General features: G+C 42.5%; 1 protein-coding gene across 1 annotated transcript in view; it reads right to left on the bottom strand.

Moving 5' to 3' along the window:
- Positions 1–104: 104 nt before the first annotated feature.
- Positions 105–18,775, bottom strand: part of olfml2bb (olfactomedin-like 2Bb) — a 29,648-nt gene continuing 10,977 nt past the window's right edge. Inside the window, exons 4-9 of the mRNA XM_034104707.1 lie at positions 9,778–9,942; positions 9,429–9,657; positions 5,565–6,047; positions 5,040–5,216; positions 2,718–2,914; positions 105–1,373 (exon numbers count right to left, since the gene is read on the bottom strand). Of these exons, the coding sequence (XP_033960598.1) occupies positions 984–1,373; positions 2,718–2,914; positions 5,040–5,216; positions 5,565–6,047; positions 9,429–9,657; positions 9,778–9,942 (1,641 nt within the window). The 3' untranslated portion in view covers positions 105–983. The remainder of the gene's footprint in view (positions 1,374–2,717; positions 2,915–5,039; positions 5,217–5,564; positions 6,048–9,428; positions 9,658–9,777; positions 9,943–18,775) is intronic.

Below are 18,775 nucleotides of genomic sequence, written 5' to 3'. Positions count from 1 at the left end.
GGTTTTCGACTCTTCCTGCACTGTTTATCATTTCTTATCTGTTATGTGTGTGCATTTTTAAATTGTGCAAAACCATTAAACCAAACCTTCATCTTTTTCAAATATTTTATTATAAATTAAAAAAAAGGCAAACTTGTGGGGAAGCAGTTGAAATCAACTTTGTCTGGAGACTTTTTGAACAAGCAGAGCCTTAATTAGAGAACATTACTGCACAGGAGTGAACATGCAACACGCTAAGCACATGTATCGATATCGATATTTGCTTTATTTAAAGCAAATATTCGGCCAACATAAAAACATATTAGCAGGTCTCCCTTGAAAAAGAGATCAATGATCTTAATGGGATACACCTGGGTAAATAAAGGTTTGAAATGATAAGACATAAGAGTTGAACAAATCCATAATGGTTTACAGACTTCATCAATCCCACTTAACATGACACTGAACTCATAGAGGGTCGTAACAGCAACAAAAGCCAGGGCGCTCTGATGACCATTGTGTTTTTAAACGTTAATTCAAAGTATGTACACATGGGGGAAATGTTACAGAATGGGACAAAGACAGAGAGTGCTGTGCATACTCCACAGAGATGTCCCCATCACAGTCTGAATATGCAGAAGGCAGTTATGCATATTTTCAAACTGAAAACGTTCCACTTGGATAAAAATAAAAATATGTGAACACAGATTTCACACAATGGATACATTCATTCATGTGTCCCTGGAGTTTTCTCTATTTCCAAATGTAAGAACATTTCCATATCATTTCTGAGTTAAATGCTACTCTCGCTACTTGTTATTGACTCAGGTGTGTGTGTGTGTGTGTGTGTGTGTGACAAAGCAGCCGCTGAGGGCATTATAAAAAACACATTCAGTCAGACTGATCTACAGTCCTTCAGAAACAAAACGCTGATAAATAGTATTATCTTATTTCTACTGTCCTTTCTTTACTGGATTTGCGGGGGTGCTTGTCCTTTCATAGCGCTAATAAGCAAAGACGAGGTCATAGGTCATCTGGTGAGCGTTGTCCCATGCGTACAGTTTCTTGTCCAGGGGGCAGTAGGCTACCTGAGAGGTGTGTGTGTGCATGTTGGAGAATGCCAGGCTCGGCACGGTGTGTGTGAGCGTGTGTGTGTCAAAGGCGTAGGTCACGTTAGCGTAGCGATGTTCCATACTGTTCACTGCGTAAAGCACGCCGCAGACCAGGAAGCTGTTTCCGTAGCGACCGCGCCGCAGACCTGTGCGGAAGCTCTGTATGGGCTGCAGGTCTCGGTGGCGCAGGTGGAGGAGCAGGATGACCTCCTGGTGGAAGCCCTCCGTGTCCAGAGCCGGGTACAGCAGCCACAGGCCGGACTCATCCACAGCAAACTGCACCTGGAGACACACATGCTGTCACTGGGGGGGACCCTCACTCAACCCGTACATGTCTCCGTGTCCTGGGGGATACATTCATTTGACAGGCTGTGGCAATGTGTAAAGAGGGTGTAATAACACTGTGAATACGGTGGTATATTTGGAAAATGTTGCTGTTACATTGATCTAATATGGGTCTAATAGTGTTGCTTCTACATGGGAGTAGTATAGGTGCAATAACAGTGAGAGTAACATGGGTGTAATAGGGGTGTATTTTAGGGTAAAGTTAATCCGAAAGTTTTTATAATCCAATTAACCAGTGTCAGGGTTTTTTCTAGAAAAATATAGTATGAGGGCAATCCTGTGGCGCTGATCTTGTTTATAAGATATATCAATTCTGGCAAGAACATGACACCCGTAAACAAGATGGCGCCACGGACGTAAACAACAACGTGACGTCGGAGCTCCGTAACAATAAAGCTGTCTCTGCCGTCTAATGCTCTGTTTGACACCGTTTTTATATTTTTGGAGTAATTATACCCAAATATTTTTTTAACTGGCCATACTGTATGAACTTGACTCAAAGACTGTATTCATCTTCTCTTCTCACTTTATGAAACGAAATAAATAAATGCTTTCTGCATAATCTTTACTTTTCCTTTGAAAATATTTGATGTGGGTCCAGTCAGTAAAATGTCTTTATATTTTAGTCTGTAAATGAACAGTGAACTAACTCTAGCAGTAGTGTATATGTGCCCTTTTGACCTCTAGTGATGTGGAGTGTTTTTGTTCCCCGCGCTGACCTTCTATGACCCTCTGAAGTGTCCCTGGTGTATATCCCACTGGTACAGTGAAATCACACTCGCTCACTCGCTCACTCACTCACTCACTCGCTCACTTGCTCACTCGCTCACTCCCTCACTCGCTCACTCACTCGCTCCCTCACTCGCTCGCTCCCTCGCTCGCTCGCTCCCTCACTCGCTCACTCGCTCACTCCCTCACTCGCTCGCTCCCTCACTCGCTCACTCGCTCACTCGCTCCCTCACTCGCTCGCTCCCTCGCTCGCTCGCTCCCTCGCTCACTCCCTCACTCGCTCCCTCACTCGCTCGCTCCCTCACTCGCTCACTCGCTCACTCGCTCCCTCACTCGCTCGCTCCCTCACTCGCTCACTCGCTCACTCCCTCGCTCGCTCCCTCACTCGCTCGCTCGCTCCCTCACTCGCTCGCTCGCTCACTCCCTCACTCGCTCCCTCACTCGCTCGCTCACTCCCTCACTCGCTCACTCACACACACACACGCACACACACACACGCACGCACACACGCACGCACACACGCACACGCACACAGCAGAGCATGTGTCTTACATCAGTGTTAGTCCTGACAGCATGCTCCTCCAGCAGAGCATCTTGTAGTGTTGTCCAGGCAGCTACGTATCTGTGTCTCAGGTCGTATCTGATGATGTCCCTGCTGAAGGCCCGGTTGTAGTAGAAAGCTCCATTGAGCACCACGTGGCCTGTTCCAGTGAAACTGTAGGGCAGCTTGTAAGAATTACTCGCCTGACCTGAGCAGGAGGAACGACAGGAAACACATGCAGCTGTTCAGGCTCAATCCACTACAAGCCCTTTAACCTGTTGAGCCCTGAGCCTGTTTCCAGGTCTCAGGCTCGACAGTGACCTGCCCAGAACAAATGACTATATCTTCACTTCTAAAAGGAGTCAATTAATAATCTTTTTTCTCAAAGCAATGATAAACCTGTGAGTTGGATGTAGAAAAGTCTGCCTGTGCTGCAGCACCTCTTTTCACCCTCTGTCTGAAACCAGAGCCCAGTCTGCTCTGATTGGTTAGCTGGCCGGCTCTGCTGTGATTGGTCAATCACTTATGGCGCGTTTCCACTGCAGGCCTCGCTCGGCCTCGCTCGGTTTGGTTAGGCCTTATTAGGCCCGGGTCACTTCAATGCTGCGCTTCCATTACAGTTTAGGAACTGGGGTAGTTACTATAGTAACGCAGTGTAGGAGGAGCCGTGACGTCATCTTCAATGGGAGCCCCAGAAAAACAACACAGCCGTTAGCTCTTAGCACTCAGAGCTCACAGCTCCTCATATCTGTTCAGAAACTAGACAGAAGTTAAACAAGTACAAACCACAGACTGCCTGTGTCATGGCGAATACAGTCGCTGGTTTATTTATGTCTGTAGGCCGTTGTTGTGAGTGTGGACGGTCGGAGCATATATAACGTTAGCTTAGCCAAGCTCCATTTAGAAAACACGCATTTTAAAAGGTGTTTCTCTGCCGTCTGTCTGCAGACTTGTCAAAGCATTAATTAATGGTTTTTACTAACCGGTATCAGTATGTTGTTACGTCGGCATCATTTTGAAACGTGTATTACAATTAAATCACGGTCAAATATGTTCATCTTGTTGTAGTTGTAGCCCCCTTGCCAGCGATTCTCTCTCTAGTTTAGCATACTCAGCCCGACTCAGCCTGGTTGTTCCTGGCCCTAGAACCACGATTTAGTCGGGCCAGAAAAAAGGTGAAAAAGTAGCCCCGGGCCAAAACTAGGCCAAGTGGAAACGCAAGGGCCCCGCACGGCTCGGCACGCTTAAAGCGAGCTCCCCGCTGCAGTGGAAACGCGCCATTAGAGATGTCCTCATGGAGCGCTAGCCAATAGAAGCACTAGATGTCAGTATGTTATGGAAGTAAACAAAGGAGTCCGATGTAGGCGTTTCAGGCAGGGGAGAGAGAAACTCCCTCTGGAGGGAACAGGGATGTTAGTCTTTGCAGACCGTTTACATGCACAAAAACCTATATAACATTCTTGAAAACAAAACTGTAAAAAAGGGCAAGATCTTGTGTTTTAAATCTCAAAGTTGTGATTATTTCTGGCTGAAATGCCTTTTCCTTCTCCTTTGTTTTTCAGTTATACTTGGTTTTTATTCAGGTGTAGATGTACTGCAGCTAGATCATTTCCCTCCTTGATAGGACATTTCCAGTTGTCAGTGGAGTCTGATACAGGAGTGAAATATGATGACATCATTAAATCACCTTTATGATGCACATATTTATGAAGCTTTACCGATGAAGGATTTTTAAAGGATTGCTTCAGGGATGATGTGTTTTTGCAGGCCAACCCAAAAGTCAGCATCTCCCTGTTTCCCTTTGACAGAAAGCCAACGGAAACCATCTATTTAATTATGGAATATTCCACCAAAGCGGTTCAAAGGCCAGAACCGAGCCAGTGCCCGATTGCAAACCAGTTTATTTCTGTTTGCACAATAACGTTGCCGGCTCTCGGCCCAGAACACTGGTTCACATTTGGAACCAAAAAAATGCGAGAACCAAGAACTGAATACTTAACGGGGCGAGATTAACCTCAACAATAACAGTTCATGGCAAATACGGCAAGAAGAACAAGCAGTTGTTACAAGCAGTAGCAGTCAGATGCAAAGTTTCATGCTGCCTGACTCAGAAGTGACTAGACTAGAATGCTACCACACACTTATACGTATAAACACACAGAAATCATGTCACACAACACTAACCAGGCATGCGTCTGATACTGTTCACACTGCTCCAGCGGCTTACGTTTTCCTTTCCGATGAAATCAATACATGGGCTATACAGGTGGACATTTCTGGAAACTGTTTAGCCACATAACTGCAAAAGATGCTCTGAGGAGCTTCATATTTACCTGACTTGAAGGTTTCCATGTCTCGGAACTCTAGGAGGTTGTTGCCATAGTCACCATTAGTAAGGTAGATGACGTTGCCATGGCCGTGAGCATCTTTCATCCAGGCTCCATCACTGAGGCCGTAAGAGTTCAGCTGAACCGGTTCAGAGATGCTGGCTAATGTGTCCTTACACACTGCTGCAAGAACACACACAGGTGACACTGTGAACCAGAGTCTATAAAGAGGTTAGCATATTGTAGTCGTTTTAAGCATTTAGCTTCTACAAAAATATATTTTCAAAGGAGTTGGTGGACAGACAGACAGACAGACAGACAGACAGACAGACAGACAGACAGACAGACAGACAGAGAGAGAGACAGACAGACAGACAGACAGACAGACAGACAGACAGGCAGACAGACAGACAGACAGACAGACAGACAGACAGACAGACAGACAGACAGACAGACAGACAGACAGACAGACAGACAGACAGACAGACCGTTTGTGTATTTTCAACACTCACTACTGGATATACCACTTACAAGGCTTCTTGGTGGTCTTTGGTTGGTCAGCAGGGCTCTCCGTCCAGGTAAGCCGACTTCTCGATGCTGGCTGAGACTTTGCTGTGGGGGATGCATTGATGGGTGGAGACATATCTGAGAGTGAGATGGTCTGCTGATTGTTGCGTTGGGTAACTGTTGGTCTGATGGTGGTAGGAACTGGTTCGGCTGTAGTTGGTTTTGTAGTTGTTGGTGTTATTTTATTGGTTGATGCTGTTGTTGGTTTGATGGTTGTAGTTGTTTTTGGAGTTGTAGGCGGTATGCTAGTGGTTGATTCAGCAGCTGGTTTGGTGGTGGGAACTGGTGTGGTTGTAGTGGTGGTAGTTTGGGGGGCTGTTGGTTGCTGGGTGGTTGCAGGCCTGCTCACGCTCCTTGATGAGGGTGTAGAGTATAGTTGTGTGCTCTTGGAGGGGAATGTCCTGGTAGGTAGAGCGATCGCTAAGTCCACGGAAGTGTTTGTAGTCGCTATAAAATAAGTTGACAGATAGATGAAGAGAGGGCAACAATCCAGAACCTCAGAGAGACTACAATCAATATGTTTGTATTGACAATGGATCAACATTGTTTATAAATGAAAGAGACGGCTATTGTAATGAACCTACAGCGAATGATTACACAACCACAACCAACAATATTCTAGCTCTTTTCAGCTCATTGTTTTGGTTTTACAGCCAGCAACGTCAGTGTTTAGATTCAGTCGAAATGTTCTTATTGTGTCATACGCAACAGTAGCCGACATCTGTATACTCACTGAACACTACCTGCCCATCATAGCAGACAAACAAAATGATCAGCAAGATGGCGAGCATAGTGCAGCATTTAGCTAAACAATATTTTCTAAGGAGTTGGTGGAGGCCAAAAACAAAGCAAAAAGACTGTGCTTACAATCTGAATGAATGATAACATGTTTTGTATGTTTTATTTGCTAAGAAGTTTGTGAGATAACTTAAAATATGATGGAAAACATCTAACATACCAAGTAGGGATGGGTATGGCAAGCCATTTGAGTATTTATTCCATATCCTTGATATCCTACGAACAAGCAGATCAACAAACCCGCACATTACAAACTATACTCAATGTGGCCAGGTGTTAAGAGAGGTGACCCACCAGCCTTATCTTGGGGTAGAAATCCATAAGAACCTGAAGTTTGGCCACACTGTAACACAGGCAAACCGTTCGCTCGGCTTCCTACGCCGGAACCGGCGACGCTGTCTCCAGAAACTGAAGGAGACAGCTTTTGTGGCCCTAGTACGTTCTAAACTAGAGTACGCCAGCTCGGTCTGGGACCCCTACACTGATAAAGACAGTGATGCCCTGGAATCAGTACAAAGAAGAGGTGCAAGATTCATTTATGGAGATTATGAATGGGACAGCAGCGTCACAGAAATGCTCAAGCGGTTGAACTGGGTGGAATTAAGTGAATTGGCTCGTTTGGTTCTCTTCTTCAAGATTGTCCATAACATCTCAGCCATTGATGCATCAATGTACCGAGAGCCAGTTAGAAGAAGTGCAACCCGCAAAGCCAACTCTTTGAACTTCGAGCGAATTTTCGCAACTAGTGACACTCTTAAATACTCCTTCTTTCCGAGAACAGAGTGGAATTTGCTACCAGAAGAAGCTGTCATCGCAGAAACCGTGGAGTGCTTCCGGCAAATTTTCTTTTTAAAAGCTGACCACTACCATGAAAGTACTCTGTTTTAGTAGATTTAATTAGGATTCTGACTCTTAATGTCAGTTTGTGATTTTGAGGCTATTTCAGTGAAAACAAGGCTGTTTTGAACATTTGACAGATTTATGCTTAAATTCTCAGAAAGTTACTGAAAAGATACACTTTTGTGTATAAAAGCGGACCACTACCGTGAAGTACTCTGTTTGAGGAGATTTCGTTAGGATTCTGACTCTAAAAGGCAAGTTTTTTGATTTTAAGACTTTTTACAGACACTCGGCAGATTTATGTGTAAAGATTTCGTTAAGAATCTGACTCTTAACACACCATCCCCCCGAGAGCCTAACATACTCACCCCCTTTTCAACGCCCTCCCCCTGCAGCAGCTCAGGTGTGAACCCCCCCATACAGAATGTCAGTCACTGTGTAAAACTTTTTAGTGACACTCTGCAGATTTCTGTGTAATTCTCTCACAAAGGAACTGTAAGATACACTTTTTATGTATGCAAAACCTTAAAACATTTCTGAAAATAAAATACTTTATCTGAATACATTTTCTTTAAAAGCACTTTTTATGAAATTATTTATTTATTATTTCATTGGAGCAATCCAGTTTTGTTGACATCAATGCTTTATTCTCTTTTCTTGTGTTACTAAGATACTTTTAGTTACACTTTAATGGATGCAAACCTTTTTAACTGGGTAAAATATTCATTAATTTGTAAGGAATTCGTTTTCTTTATGTCTCTCTAAAAGGCAAGTTTGTGATTTTAACACTGTTTCGATGAAACACAGCAGTCTTGATAACTTTACATGACTAACATTACTTTTCTAAATATATGTTTTTTAGAGGCGTTACTTTGATTTCTTTCATGTTATTTTAAACACAACATTACTTTTTTCATATTTTTTCAACATACTGTGATATTTTTTTTTTTTTGTCTTTCTCTCCTTTTTCCATTATATTTTTTGAAAAACGACATAGTGGTTTCTAGCAAAATACAACATGCAATACATTATACAATATTACGACTTTTTGCGATATTTTCAACACAATATACTTGTACCTTTTTTTTATTTATTTTTTATAGGGCTTCAAGATATTTTGCATGTCATGCATAAACACGGTGTCATCTTTCTTGAAACTGACGTGCTGTCCGTTTTACAAACAAGTTATGTTTTCTGCTTCTTCATCCTCTGAATGTTCCTTCCCCGTCCCTCTTCCTTCGCCCCTCACAGAGAGTGTCTTAATCAACATATAGATTAACATCCCATGCTTATCTCAAATCCTCACACCAAAGGCCAACTCCAAACGTGTGTGTGTGTGTGTGTGTGTGTGTGTGTGTGTGTGATATTGAAAGATAGAAACGGAGATGGTTAGATAAAATGTGCAAGATAACGTTTATGTAGCATTTCTTTATTGTCGAAATGATGACATTTATAACGGGATGAAATCAAAGTGAATGGCCTGCTGCTGCTGAATGCATGGGGCAAGTGACTGGAACAAGTTTTAAAAGTTATTATCGTTTCAGATAATAAATAATAATGATAATTCATTCTATTTAGGGGCGCCTTTCAAAGCACCCAAGGACACCTTACAATGCATAACATATTCCAAGGAAAGGTTTAAGACAGTACAAAGAATGCAGTCCGGGTGATGTTTTTTATGTGTGGTGCAGATGAGAGCTGTCCAGAATGACACCAAGATGTTGTGTTTGAGTTCTTGATAAGCCATGAAAACAGTAAAATACGTGTCTCCTGTTCACCAAAACATACAGTACCCATCTGTTATGGAAAAAGAAAGTATTCCAAAAGTATTCTAAAAGTAATCTGCCACCGGTACCGGCGGGGATTGTTGTTAGCTTCTGATGCGCAGAAGAAAAATCTGGCAAGTTTGTGCACAGATGGAAGGCTGACAGGCAGGTAGGCCATCCAGTTATTTTAGCCAGGCCGGCTAAAATGATAGGTCGTGCTTTTTACAGCACTACGGCTTCTACAGATGCATTTTTTTAATGGATTTTTTGTCAAAGCACTTCAGATATTCATTGCTATCAGGATGTTAAGAGCATTCCATGGAATATAACAAAAAGTGTATCTCGAGCCGGTTTCTCAAACTTACCTACCCCACCTTTAATGTGACATAAAAGCATTTTCAAAATAGGTGTACTTTAGACTTACTTTTTTTTCCTTTCCCTTTCTCATCCTTCCCTTCCTCTTTGGAGATCTCCTCCTCTGCCTTGTAAAAGGTCACGCCCCTGATGACCATGCTTTTCTTGTCTTTGATTGGCTGCTTTGGCTCCGTCTTTTCTTTCATTGGCTTTTCAGTTCCTGTCTTATTCCTGGTTAGCTGTTGTTGTTCCACACCATCTTTCTGTTGGTTATTTTTTAGCTGACTTTCCTGATTCTTCTGCAACAGAACAAGCAGAATGAGTGATTTTCAGATGAGATAACAGTATATTTTTGAAAACAGAGAGGATGCAGTCATTCTTTGCTTCAGTTGGTTATATCGTTTTCAGGCAGATGATACCTGCTTGTTGCCGGAGGCAGCGGCTCCACTTTTCTGTCCTGAACGCTCCAAATCATTAACTTTCCTTTTTTTCTGCTGGGCTTTCTTCTCTTTGTCCTTTTCTTTTGGTCTTTTCTTCACACGTTCTTTCTCTCTTGCTCTCTCAGTAAAATTACGGGCAAAACCCTGGAGAGCACACACATGATGACAGTATATAAAAGGGCCATTTTAGGCAGGAATCACAAACGCAAAGCTGATAAAATTAATTAGTGAAGAAAGATAACTTATCCAGTATTTGCCTCAGAATCCTGTTTTGAGTTTTTTTAGTATGAAAGTTATCCAGTGTTAGTTGGTTGTCTGTACAGCCATAGCAAACTGCTAATAGTTCATCCCCACACTCTAAATGGCTAAAAACAGGGTACAGAGGTCTCGATTCTGTCATGGAAAAATGCTCCTTATAAAACACGTGTAGCCTACAAGACACAGGGCAAACATGAGACAAACCATTTTCATTTAATATATAAAGTATATTGTTGATAAAAACTTGATTTTTGTATTCTGATTACGTAACGCCGACGCCGTTACATGTATTCCGTTACAACCCAACCCTGTGTACAGATCATCAGTCCTGTGTACAGATCAGTTCGATAAAGTCATGCCTAAACAGCGACATTTTACACGATAAATACGGGTTTAAATAGCACACACATCTTGTGGCAACTCCCGTTCAGCAGCGGCAGATGCCTCTGCAAATTGTGGCATCTGTGGCATATGCCGGAAGTACTTGCCACATATACCACAGAGTAGTGGCCTCTGTGGCAGATGCCGGAAGTACTTGCCACTGCCTGCAGATGCCACGAAATGAGCTTGCTGTCTCTCAGCTAGCGGCAGTCAGAAACTCAGGTATCTTCGAATCTACTTACAAATAAATATGGGGAAGTGTAAGTTCAACCGTATTTGGTTGGAAAACATCAAATGTAGTGCTTGGTTGAAACCAGTGGAGGGGAACGTGTTTGAAGCCCGCCGCACCTTTTGCAAACAAAATTAGTGTTTGTTTTGCTAATGCAGCGTTAGCTAGTGCAGCGTTAGCTAGTGCAGCAGCTCCCGCAATAACATCGGGGGACCTCCGGCTGACGTTTGGGTCTACGTCAACCCTAAACGCGGAGGTGCTGTGGATGCTAAATACCTTAGCTAAACACCAATCAACAGCATGAAGGCACAACCCAGTCTCACGGCATTTCGTGTTATAGTCACGACATTTAATTTATTGATTCGTGTTCACCAACACGATTTTCCCCTTTTTTTCGTGTCACACAGAACGATTTTAAAAGCAATGTATTGGTAGTATGTTTCGTGCCTGCAGCACGTCTTTTTGTCCGGTCGGGTCTTGGAAGACCGGAAGCTGTGGGGTTCATAAAAACATGTTCTTACTCAATATCAAGCCACGATTACTGTTTTTATTTTAAATCGTATAATGTCTGACTTTTTTTGCCGTCCGCGAGGAAAATAAATGGGGCTCAGAGCCTCAGGATACTGAAACCTTCTAATTTGTTATTCTTTTCTAAATAACACACTATTATTTACTCAACAATAACAATTATCCTTGTTTTTATTTATTTGTTTAATTCTATAATCTCTGACTTTTTTGGCATCCCTCAGGAACTGAATTTCAAAATAAAATAACCGGAAACAGATACACACCCACTGAACTGATTACCCAAGATTAGTTATTTATTTATAGAGCCCTGATTAGAAGACTTCTAGACAAACTGGAAGAACTGCCGCCGAAACTGAATATGTGACGTGGATCATAAATATATCAACAATTAAACAACATCTTCAATTTCTCTTCATACAATACATCTCCTTGCAGTATCAATACTTATTCGGCTGACTTTTATATTTGACCCAATTGGTAGATAGGTCATATCTACCCCATAACGGTGCACAGCTGATATAAAAGGACTTGTAGTTTTTAAAGATATTACTGATTTTCTTTGAATATAAGAATGTAAATACTTGAGAGAATAGTCAGGGGTTTTGGGTGATGGGAGACACATCCATGGATTCAGAATTCCAATAGCTTACCATTAAATTACGGATATACCTTTCTGTCTGTGATGTTTTACAAATCAGATATTAATGTGTAGAATTTATTTATTTAACTTATTTTAACTGATATTATAACTGAGGTATACACACATATTGATAGATGTCTTGTTGAGGAACCTGCGACCCAAGTTTGTCATTCATTGCATACAGTAGCTTCAACGTAGTTGTGTATACAGGCCCGGGTTCCAGAACAAAATGACTCAGGGTGCATCTGAGATTAGAGAGGGTGCAGTGGTAAAGTGCTATTTTTACAAGTGTTGAGTGGACCTAACACCCTCTAGGGGGGGTCCTCACCTCCTCTAGGGGGGTCCGGGGGCATGTTCCCCCGGGAAGATTTTTTTTTTTTTTTAAATATTGAAGTTAAAAGCATCAATCTGGTGCACTTTGAGGGCAAAATTAAGAGATCTATGGATCTATGTGCTCTTTGCTTGATTCATGCCTTCCCAATCCCTTATCACGTAGCCTATAAGAGCATGGCGCCTTTTTCACATGAATATTCCAGCCAATCTCTGTTTTGAAACCATGAGCTGCAAAATGAGCGCCTTACCCCACTGTACAGGCGAGTTGGGTACTTTTTTAAATATACCTGGGCAGGCTCTGTTTTGCCGAGGTCCTCTGGCACTTGCGGGCCGCTGAGGGGTGGCAGTGTTTTGGGCAACGGCTGCGGCTGCTCCGCCTCCGTGGGCGAGGAGGGAAAAGCCGGCGAGTAGGGCGTTAGTGTCCACGGCAGTGGCCGCGGGTAACGTAATGTCCCCATGATCTGAACTGTTATTACCTGCAGTAGATGCAGTGTTACTGCTGGCGATAAGGGTTGGTTGTTTTAACCATTTTCTGATGTCCATCACTGACTGCTGTGTAAGCACCTTGCAGATGATGAACACGCAACGGCACAAGTCACGAGCACCTGACCTAATAACGTTACCGTTTAAATTGACCAAATAAATGCAGCAGACAATGTTACTTAACCACAATTACAATTTATTTTTTATCAACTATATCTTCTTATTATTATTATTATTATTATTCTTATTACTACTATTATTATTATTGCTATTATACATGTAATATTTTTCACTTTTCATTTTTCAAATGAGGGTGCATAAATGAGGATGCAATGCACCCTTATGCACCCCCGTAGAACCGGGCCTGTGTGTGTATGATATGTCAATAAACTTTTGAAAATCTTGAAATCTTGAAAGGGATGTGCAAAATAGCCATTATATACAGTCTTTAATGAACTACTAGTAGAGAATAACGAGTAATGAATATACTTTATAGGGATCTGCAGATAAATGTTTAGTCTTCTCAAGCACCAACTATCAAATATCTCTCCTGATTGTTGGCACTTGACAATCACCTTCCCTGAATTTTACTCAGGTGTAACTAAAGTCTGATTTAAGGGTTGTTTATATTTCACATCATTAATCAGAATCTGCAAAGTAACTCAAATAAATGTAGTGGAGTAAAAATACCAGGTTAACCTCTGAATTGTAGTGGAGTAGAATTACAAAGTAACAATGAGCTGTCATGTGGGTATATATTAATGCTGCGCATTATGGACACAAGCGATTTTCACCCATTTATTAATTATATGTTTTAAATTTGAGAACACCAATGTGTTTAATACTGGCAACTTCTAATTGTGGGAAAAACGAAAGCTTTCCCAGTAGAGACCTCCCATAGAACATTTTGCGAAACACAATAGCCAGCATTTGTAGTTCTGGGGGGGGGGGGGGGGGGGGCACTGCCACTCCAACATCCAATCCCAGAGCTTGAAGATTAATCACGGGTTTTTCAAGCAAAGGACTGTAGTCCTAAACGATAGGAGTATGGGTAGTGTAGTGTCTTCGGCCATCCTAAACTCCGAAATGTTTTTCGGATTTCATATTGCATTAACACCATATCCCAACGTGCATTGCGGCTAAAACATCCAATCACCGAGCTTAAACCATAGCTGAGGATCTTGGGTAATCAGTTCAGTGGCTGTGTAACGCAATGAGGCTCGAAATGTCCCATATAGGCCTACGTCTGTTTCCGGTTATTTTAATTTGAAATTCAGTTCCTGACGGACGCCAAAAAAGCCAGAGATTATAGAATTAAACAAATAAATAAAAACAAGGAAAAAAAGAAAGAAAATGTTTTGCGAGATCTCGCAAAACCTTAGCGAGATCTCGCAAAACCCCTTTGCGAGATCTCGCAATACTTTTGCGAGATCTGGCAAAACTTTTCATTTAGCTCAATGTACTTCCTGTTCAGTTCGGCAAAACAGAAACCACAACAATGGAGCGGTTCATCAATTTTACTTTGAGCTTGGCCTTAAAGGTCCCATGTCATGCTTTTCCGGTTATCACCCGTCCCCTCGTGTGTTATGAAGGTTGTTCTGCATGTAAACGGTCTGCAGAGTCACAAACCCTCAAAGTGCACCCTGTAGCGAGTACAACTCTAACACAGAAAAGACCTGTCTATGCTGCCCCAGAACGCCTCGTTGGGGATTTTTCTTTTTCCATTATATACTTCCTGGGTACTGTGACATGGGGATACCCAGAGGCCACACCCTCTGCCAGCCTTTCCCAAACCTTGTAGCGATTCATGCCGGATATGTACAGCGTAGGGCACTGAAGAACGATGCTGTTCCTACTTTGTTTAGACCAGCGGGAGTTTCGGGTACACAACCTGTAAGTATTCATTGTTGTTTGTGTATTTATGATGTTTAAAACAAACAAGGTATCTACCACAACTGTTTAAATGGGTAAACGTTTTTCGGGCTACTACGTTGGGATGGCGGAGAAATGCTCTCCGCAGACCCATTCTCACAGCGTTATAAACCTTTCTCTTACTCAATATCAAGCCACACTTATTGTTTTTACTTCGGCTGTGAGTGTTTGTGTGTGTTCAGGATGAGTTTCACTTGTTCTAGCTGTATCGCCGACACGGAAGCCTGTCTGCTCCTCGCAGCAGCTGTGAGGAGCAACGAGCCTCTCGCGATGCGACCAATCAGAGCACACTGGGCTCACAGGGAGGGGGGGGCAGGAGCTCCAACAAGCCGTTTAGGACAGAGAGTGAATATCGGTGAATACACATACTAAGAGATGCTGTATGAGAAACCAATGTGAGTTTGGAACATTGAACAATGTAAATCTATTCTAGTAGACCTCAACAATGGAATTATGATCAGTAGAAATGGCCATGACATGTGACCTTAAAATATAAAGATATAACATCAGTGCTTGGCAATTGGCACAGGTTTCACACATAGACTGTATATATAAAGGGTTTCACATAAGTGAAGACACCTCAAGAGAACACTCAGAGCGAGCGGACATGCACGTCCCTCTGAGCTGAGTTATTGACAGATTCGAATTTTGCGGATCAATAACTCATGAACATAACGTTGTTAAAATACAAACAACATGACTTTACAATCATAGCAAGGTAGACAACGAGCTACAGAGTCGTTTTTATCAGAACAGTTCGATACGCGCCGTCATCCGAGCAAAACATCAAGAATTGGTCACAATCTGCAGCTGGAGGAAGGAGAGGAGTGCTTAGGGACCGTCTACAAACTGCAACGGGGTTTTGCGAGATCTCGCAACATAACTTTTGCCAACTTCCGCTCATTCCTGGGCAGATCTGTCTTCTCCATGACGATGTCACCGACTTCGAGGTTTATTTTTGGAGTATGCCAGCATTGTCAGGTGGCAATGCTGAAGAGGTATTATTTTCTCCAACGGCTCCAGAAGTTCTCTGCAAGGTACTGAACATGACGCCACCTTTTGCGAGCATACATATCTTCCCTTATAAATCTACCAGGAGGTGGTAAGGCTGTGATTGGTTTCATGGTGAGCAGGTGATTGGGCGTAAGCGGCTCTTGACTATTTGGATCACTCAAATTGTCAACTGTCAGTGGCCGACTGTTCACAATAGCCATAGCCTCATTGAAGAAAGTCCACAGAGGCATCATCCAGCCTGCCTGATGAGAGTGAAAGAGTGGAACGAAGAACATTTCTCACTGTTTTGATTTGACGTTCCCATACACCTCCTGCATGGCTTGCATGAGCGTTCATGACAAAATCACACTGCTTCTCAGCTAAGAATGTGTTAAGACGGTTAACATCCAGTTGCTTAAGAGCTTGAGTTAGCTCATTTTTAGCTCCCATAAAGTTAGTTCCTTGGTCAGATCATATCTGACGCACTGCTCCTCTTATGGCAATAAAGCAACGCAGGCCATTAATGAAGCTATCTGTTGACCGGTCGACAGGGGCGGACTGGGACTACAAATCAGCCCGGGACTCTCGACCGGCCCACTTCGGTACCGCCGGCCCACCGCGGTGCCGCAACTAAAAATTGTGGGGGGGGGGGGGGGGAGGGGTGCTAGTGACTTACCGCAGAGGTAGACATTAAGGGTAAAAAGCCACTGGCCCTTGTATTATCACTGGCCCCACCATTGTAACTGGCCCGGAGCCTTCGTCCAAAAAAAAAAATGGACTAATAATGAAGAAAATGAACACATTTGTTGCAATAGTAATGTATGCACTAACTACATTACTACTTGTACTACAACATTTGAATCATCAGTTCTTCCTCATTTTCCTCAATTGTTCATATTTTGTTTATTAAAATAATGATATTGTGGTCATTGTTAAAAAATGTCTGCTATTATGAGTATTATTATTTGTATAATGCACTTTCTGCCTTCCTGTCATTAGGAGTTAGACATGTAATGGCTATATAATTGATTTGATTAGAACCTTCATTATCCTAAACCGCTGGGACATTTCGCCAATACCTTTATATTGTCTACTCTTCACTTACTTGTCAGCATAGGTCGGCATTGATGTCCAGAGCCGACAGAAGACCTTGTTTATATTGGCATCATGATATTGAGAGGTGCAGCCAGTGACGCGTCCTGAAACCAGGAAGTAAGCTGCTGGTTCCCTCGACAAAAAGCAATGGGATTTCTCCACAGGGTTTTGGAAAATAGCTGGAAATAAGGTCTGTGGAAAACAAACCTGTTGAACGTTTTGTTCAGCCGGATAATCTCCACATGTCGATCCTACTTTTATAATTTTCGAATCATAAATCTAATCGATAGATTATAAAAGGGTTTTAGGACACGTCACTGCACCACTAGAAGCCAACTCCATCGATCAAGCTGAAACTTCCTCTCCCTCTTCTTCTCATGCTCCCTGTCACTCTCCTTTAACTCCTCCGGTGACTTTCTTTCATTTGAAGATTGTTTTTTGCCTGGCGTTTGGCCGGTTACCGCTGGTGTTAAAATGTGTTTTGACGAATGGTTAGGGGGCGCGATAGTCTGTAGTGAAGGAACGCGCTCACGGGAGCCTGCTCGCGCTGCGCAGCAAACAGCTGTTTGCTTTTCACCCAACAACGACAACCGACTCACGGAACGCTATGTTGTAGCGTTGATAAACGAAACAATTTAACTAAATTATTAGTCAAAATACCAATACCACAGGAAAACATTTTTAAAGCAATATTTTTAGTGGCCCGAGCGCGGGCAAGTGGAAAGTACGTTATGCTGGCCCGCTTCCGGGCCAGCGGGCCATTTAATGTCGAGCCCTGCCGGTTACCATTACACTCAGATTTAAAACTAAAAGAGCTTTACAAAAAAGTAACACAATTAAAGATGTTTGGACACAGCATGTTTTACTACTGCATAACTGTGGCTTAACTTTGTTTAAGGATGTTCATTTTAGTTATTAATTAAACATTTTGTCGAAGAGATGCTGATTTGAAACCGTTGTTACCAGTGGCGGCTGGTGGAAAATATTTTTGGTGGGCTATGGAAATGGTGACCAAACCATACTAGGAAGAAAATGTTGAGAAATGACCCCTTAAATTATGACTTCTGTTAGAGGGGGGGGGAAGGACAAATTGAGGCTTAAAGATATGAGATAATCCATAATCTTCAGTGTGGTTAGCTATGAATCTTCCAAAACTTCCAAATACCTTGTCCTGGACATAGTTTCTACAGTATTTTTATTTTTTATTATAAAAGCATTGAGATATAATCTCATTTGCAATGCTGACCTGGCCAAGAAGGCAGCAACGTTACACATAACACAAACATATAAAATACAGAGAACACAACTAAGAAAACAAAAGACAAAAAAGCAAGTCACTACATTGTGCACATTAGGACAGTAAGAAAGGTGCACTACTTATTACTGCAAGAGCAGCTGGTGGTAAGGACTTCAGACAACTTCAATTTAAAACATACTATTGAGACAAGTGCCCTCAGCTTGAGGCGTGATTGAAGGTCATTCCAAGACCAAGGACCATCATAAAAAAGATTCCTTTTCCCAGCCTCAGTCAGCAGGAACCTGGACCCGTATCCAGGCACTGGGTCTGAGGTTGTAAGAGTCACAAACTGGAGCAAATCTGGCACATATGTACAGTGGAAGCTTTCCTAAAATGGCTTTATACATTAATAAAAACCAATGCTGCATCCTACGCATAGTAAGTGAGGACCATCCAGTTAGGCTATATAGTTTGCAATGATGAGTCCTATCGGGTGCATCTGATATATAACGCAGTGCAGCATGGTAGAGTGGGTCAAGTTTGGCCAAAACAGTGGGACAGGCAAATCTATAAATGGTATCACCGTATCTTCAATGTGGTGTTTGAAGTTCAGATTACTGTCCAACCAAAAGCCCAGATATTTGTAGGTATCGACAAACTCAACAGAGACGCCATCAAGGGTGTCAATGGAGAGGCAAGAGGACGCTGACTTGGGAGCAAAAAGCATTGCTTTGGTTTTCTTACTGTTCAAAAGCAGTTTGGAATCAAGAAGTGCATGCTGCAGCGTGATAAAGTCAGATTTTAAATTGGAAACGGCCATATCCAGAGAAGGAGCACATGAGTATACAATAGTGTCATCAGCATACTT

Source organism: Pseudochaenichthys georgianus, chromosome 17, assembly GCF_902827115.2.
Source record: "Pseudochaenichthys georgianus chromosome 17, fPseGeo1.2, whole genome shotgun sequence".
NCBI lineage: Eukaryota > Metazoa > Chordata > Actinopteri > Perciformes > Channichthyidae > Pseudochaenichthys > Pseudochaenichthys georgianus.
This window is presented reverse-complemented; position numbering and strand designations above follow the sequence as displayed.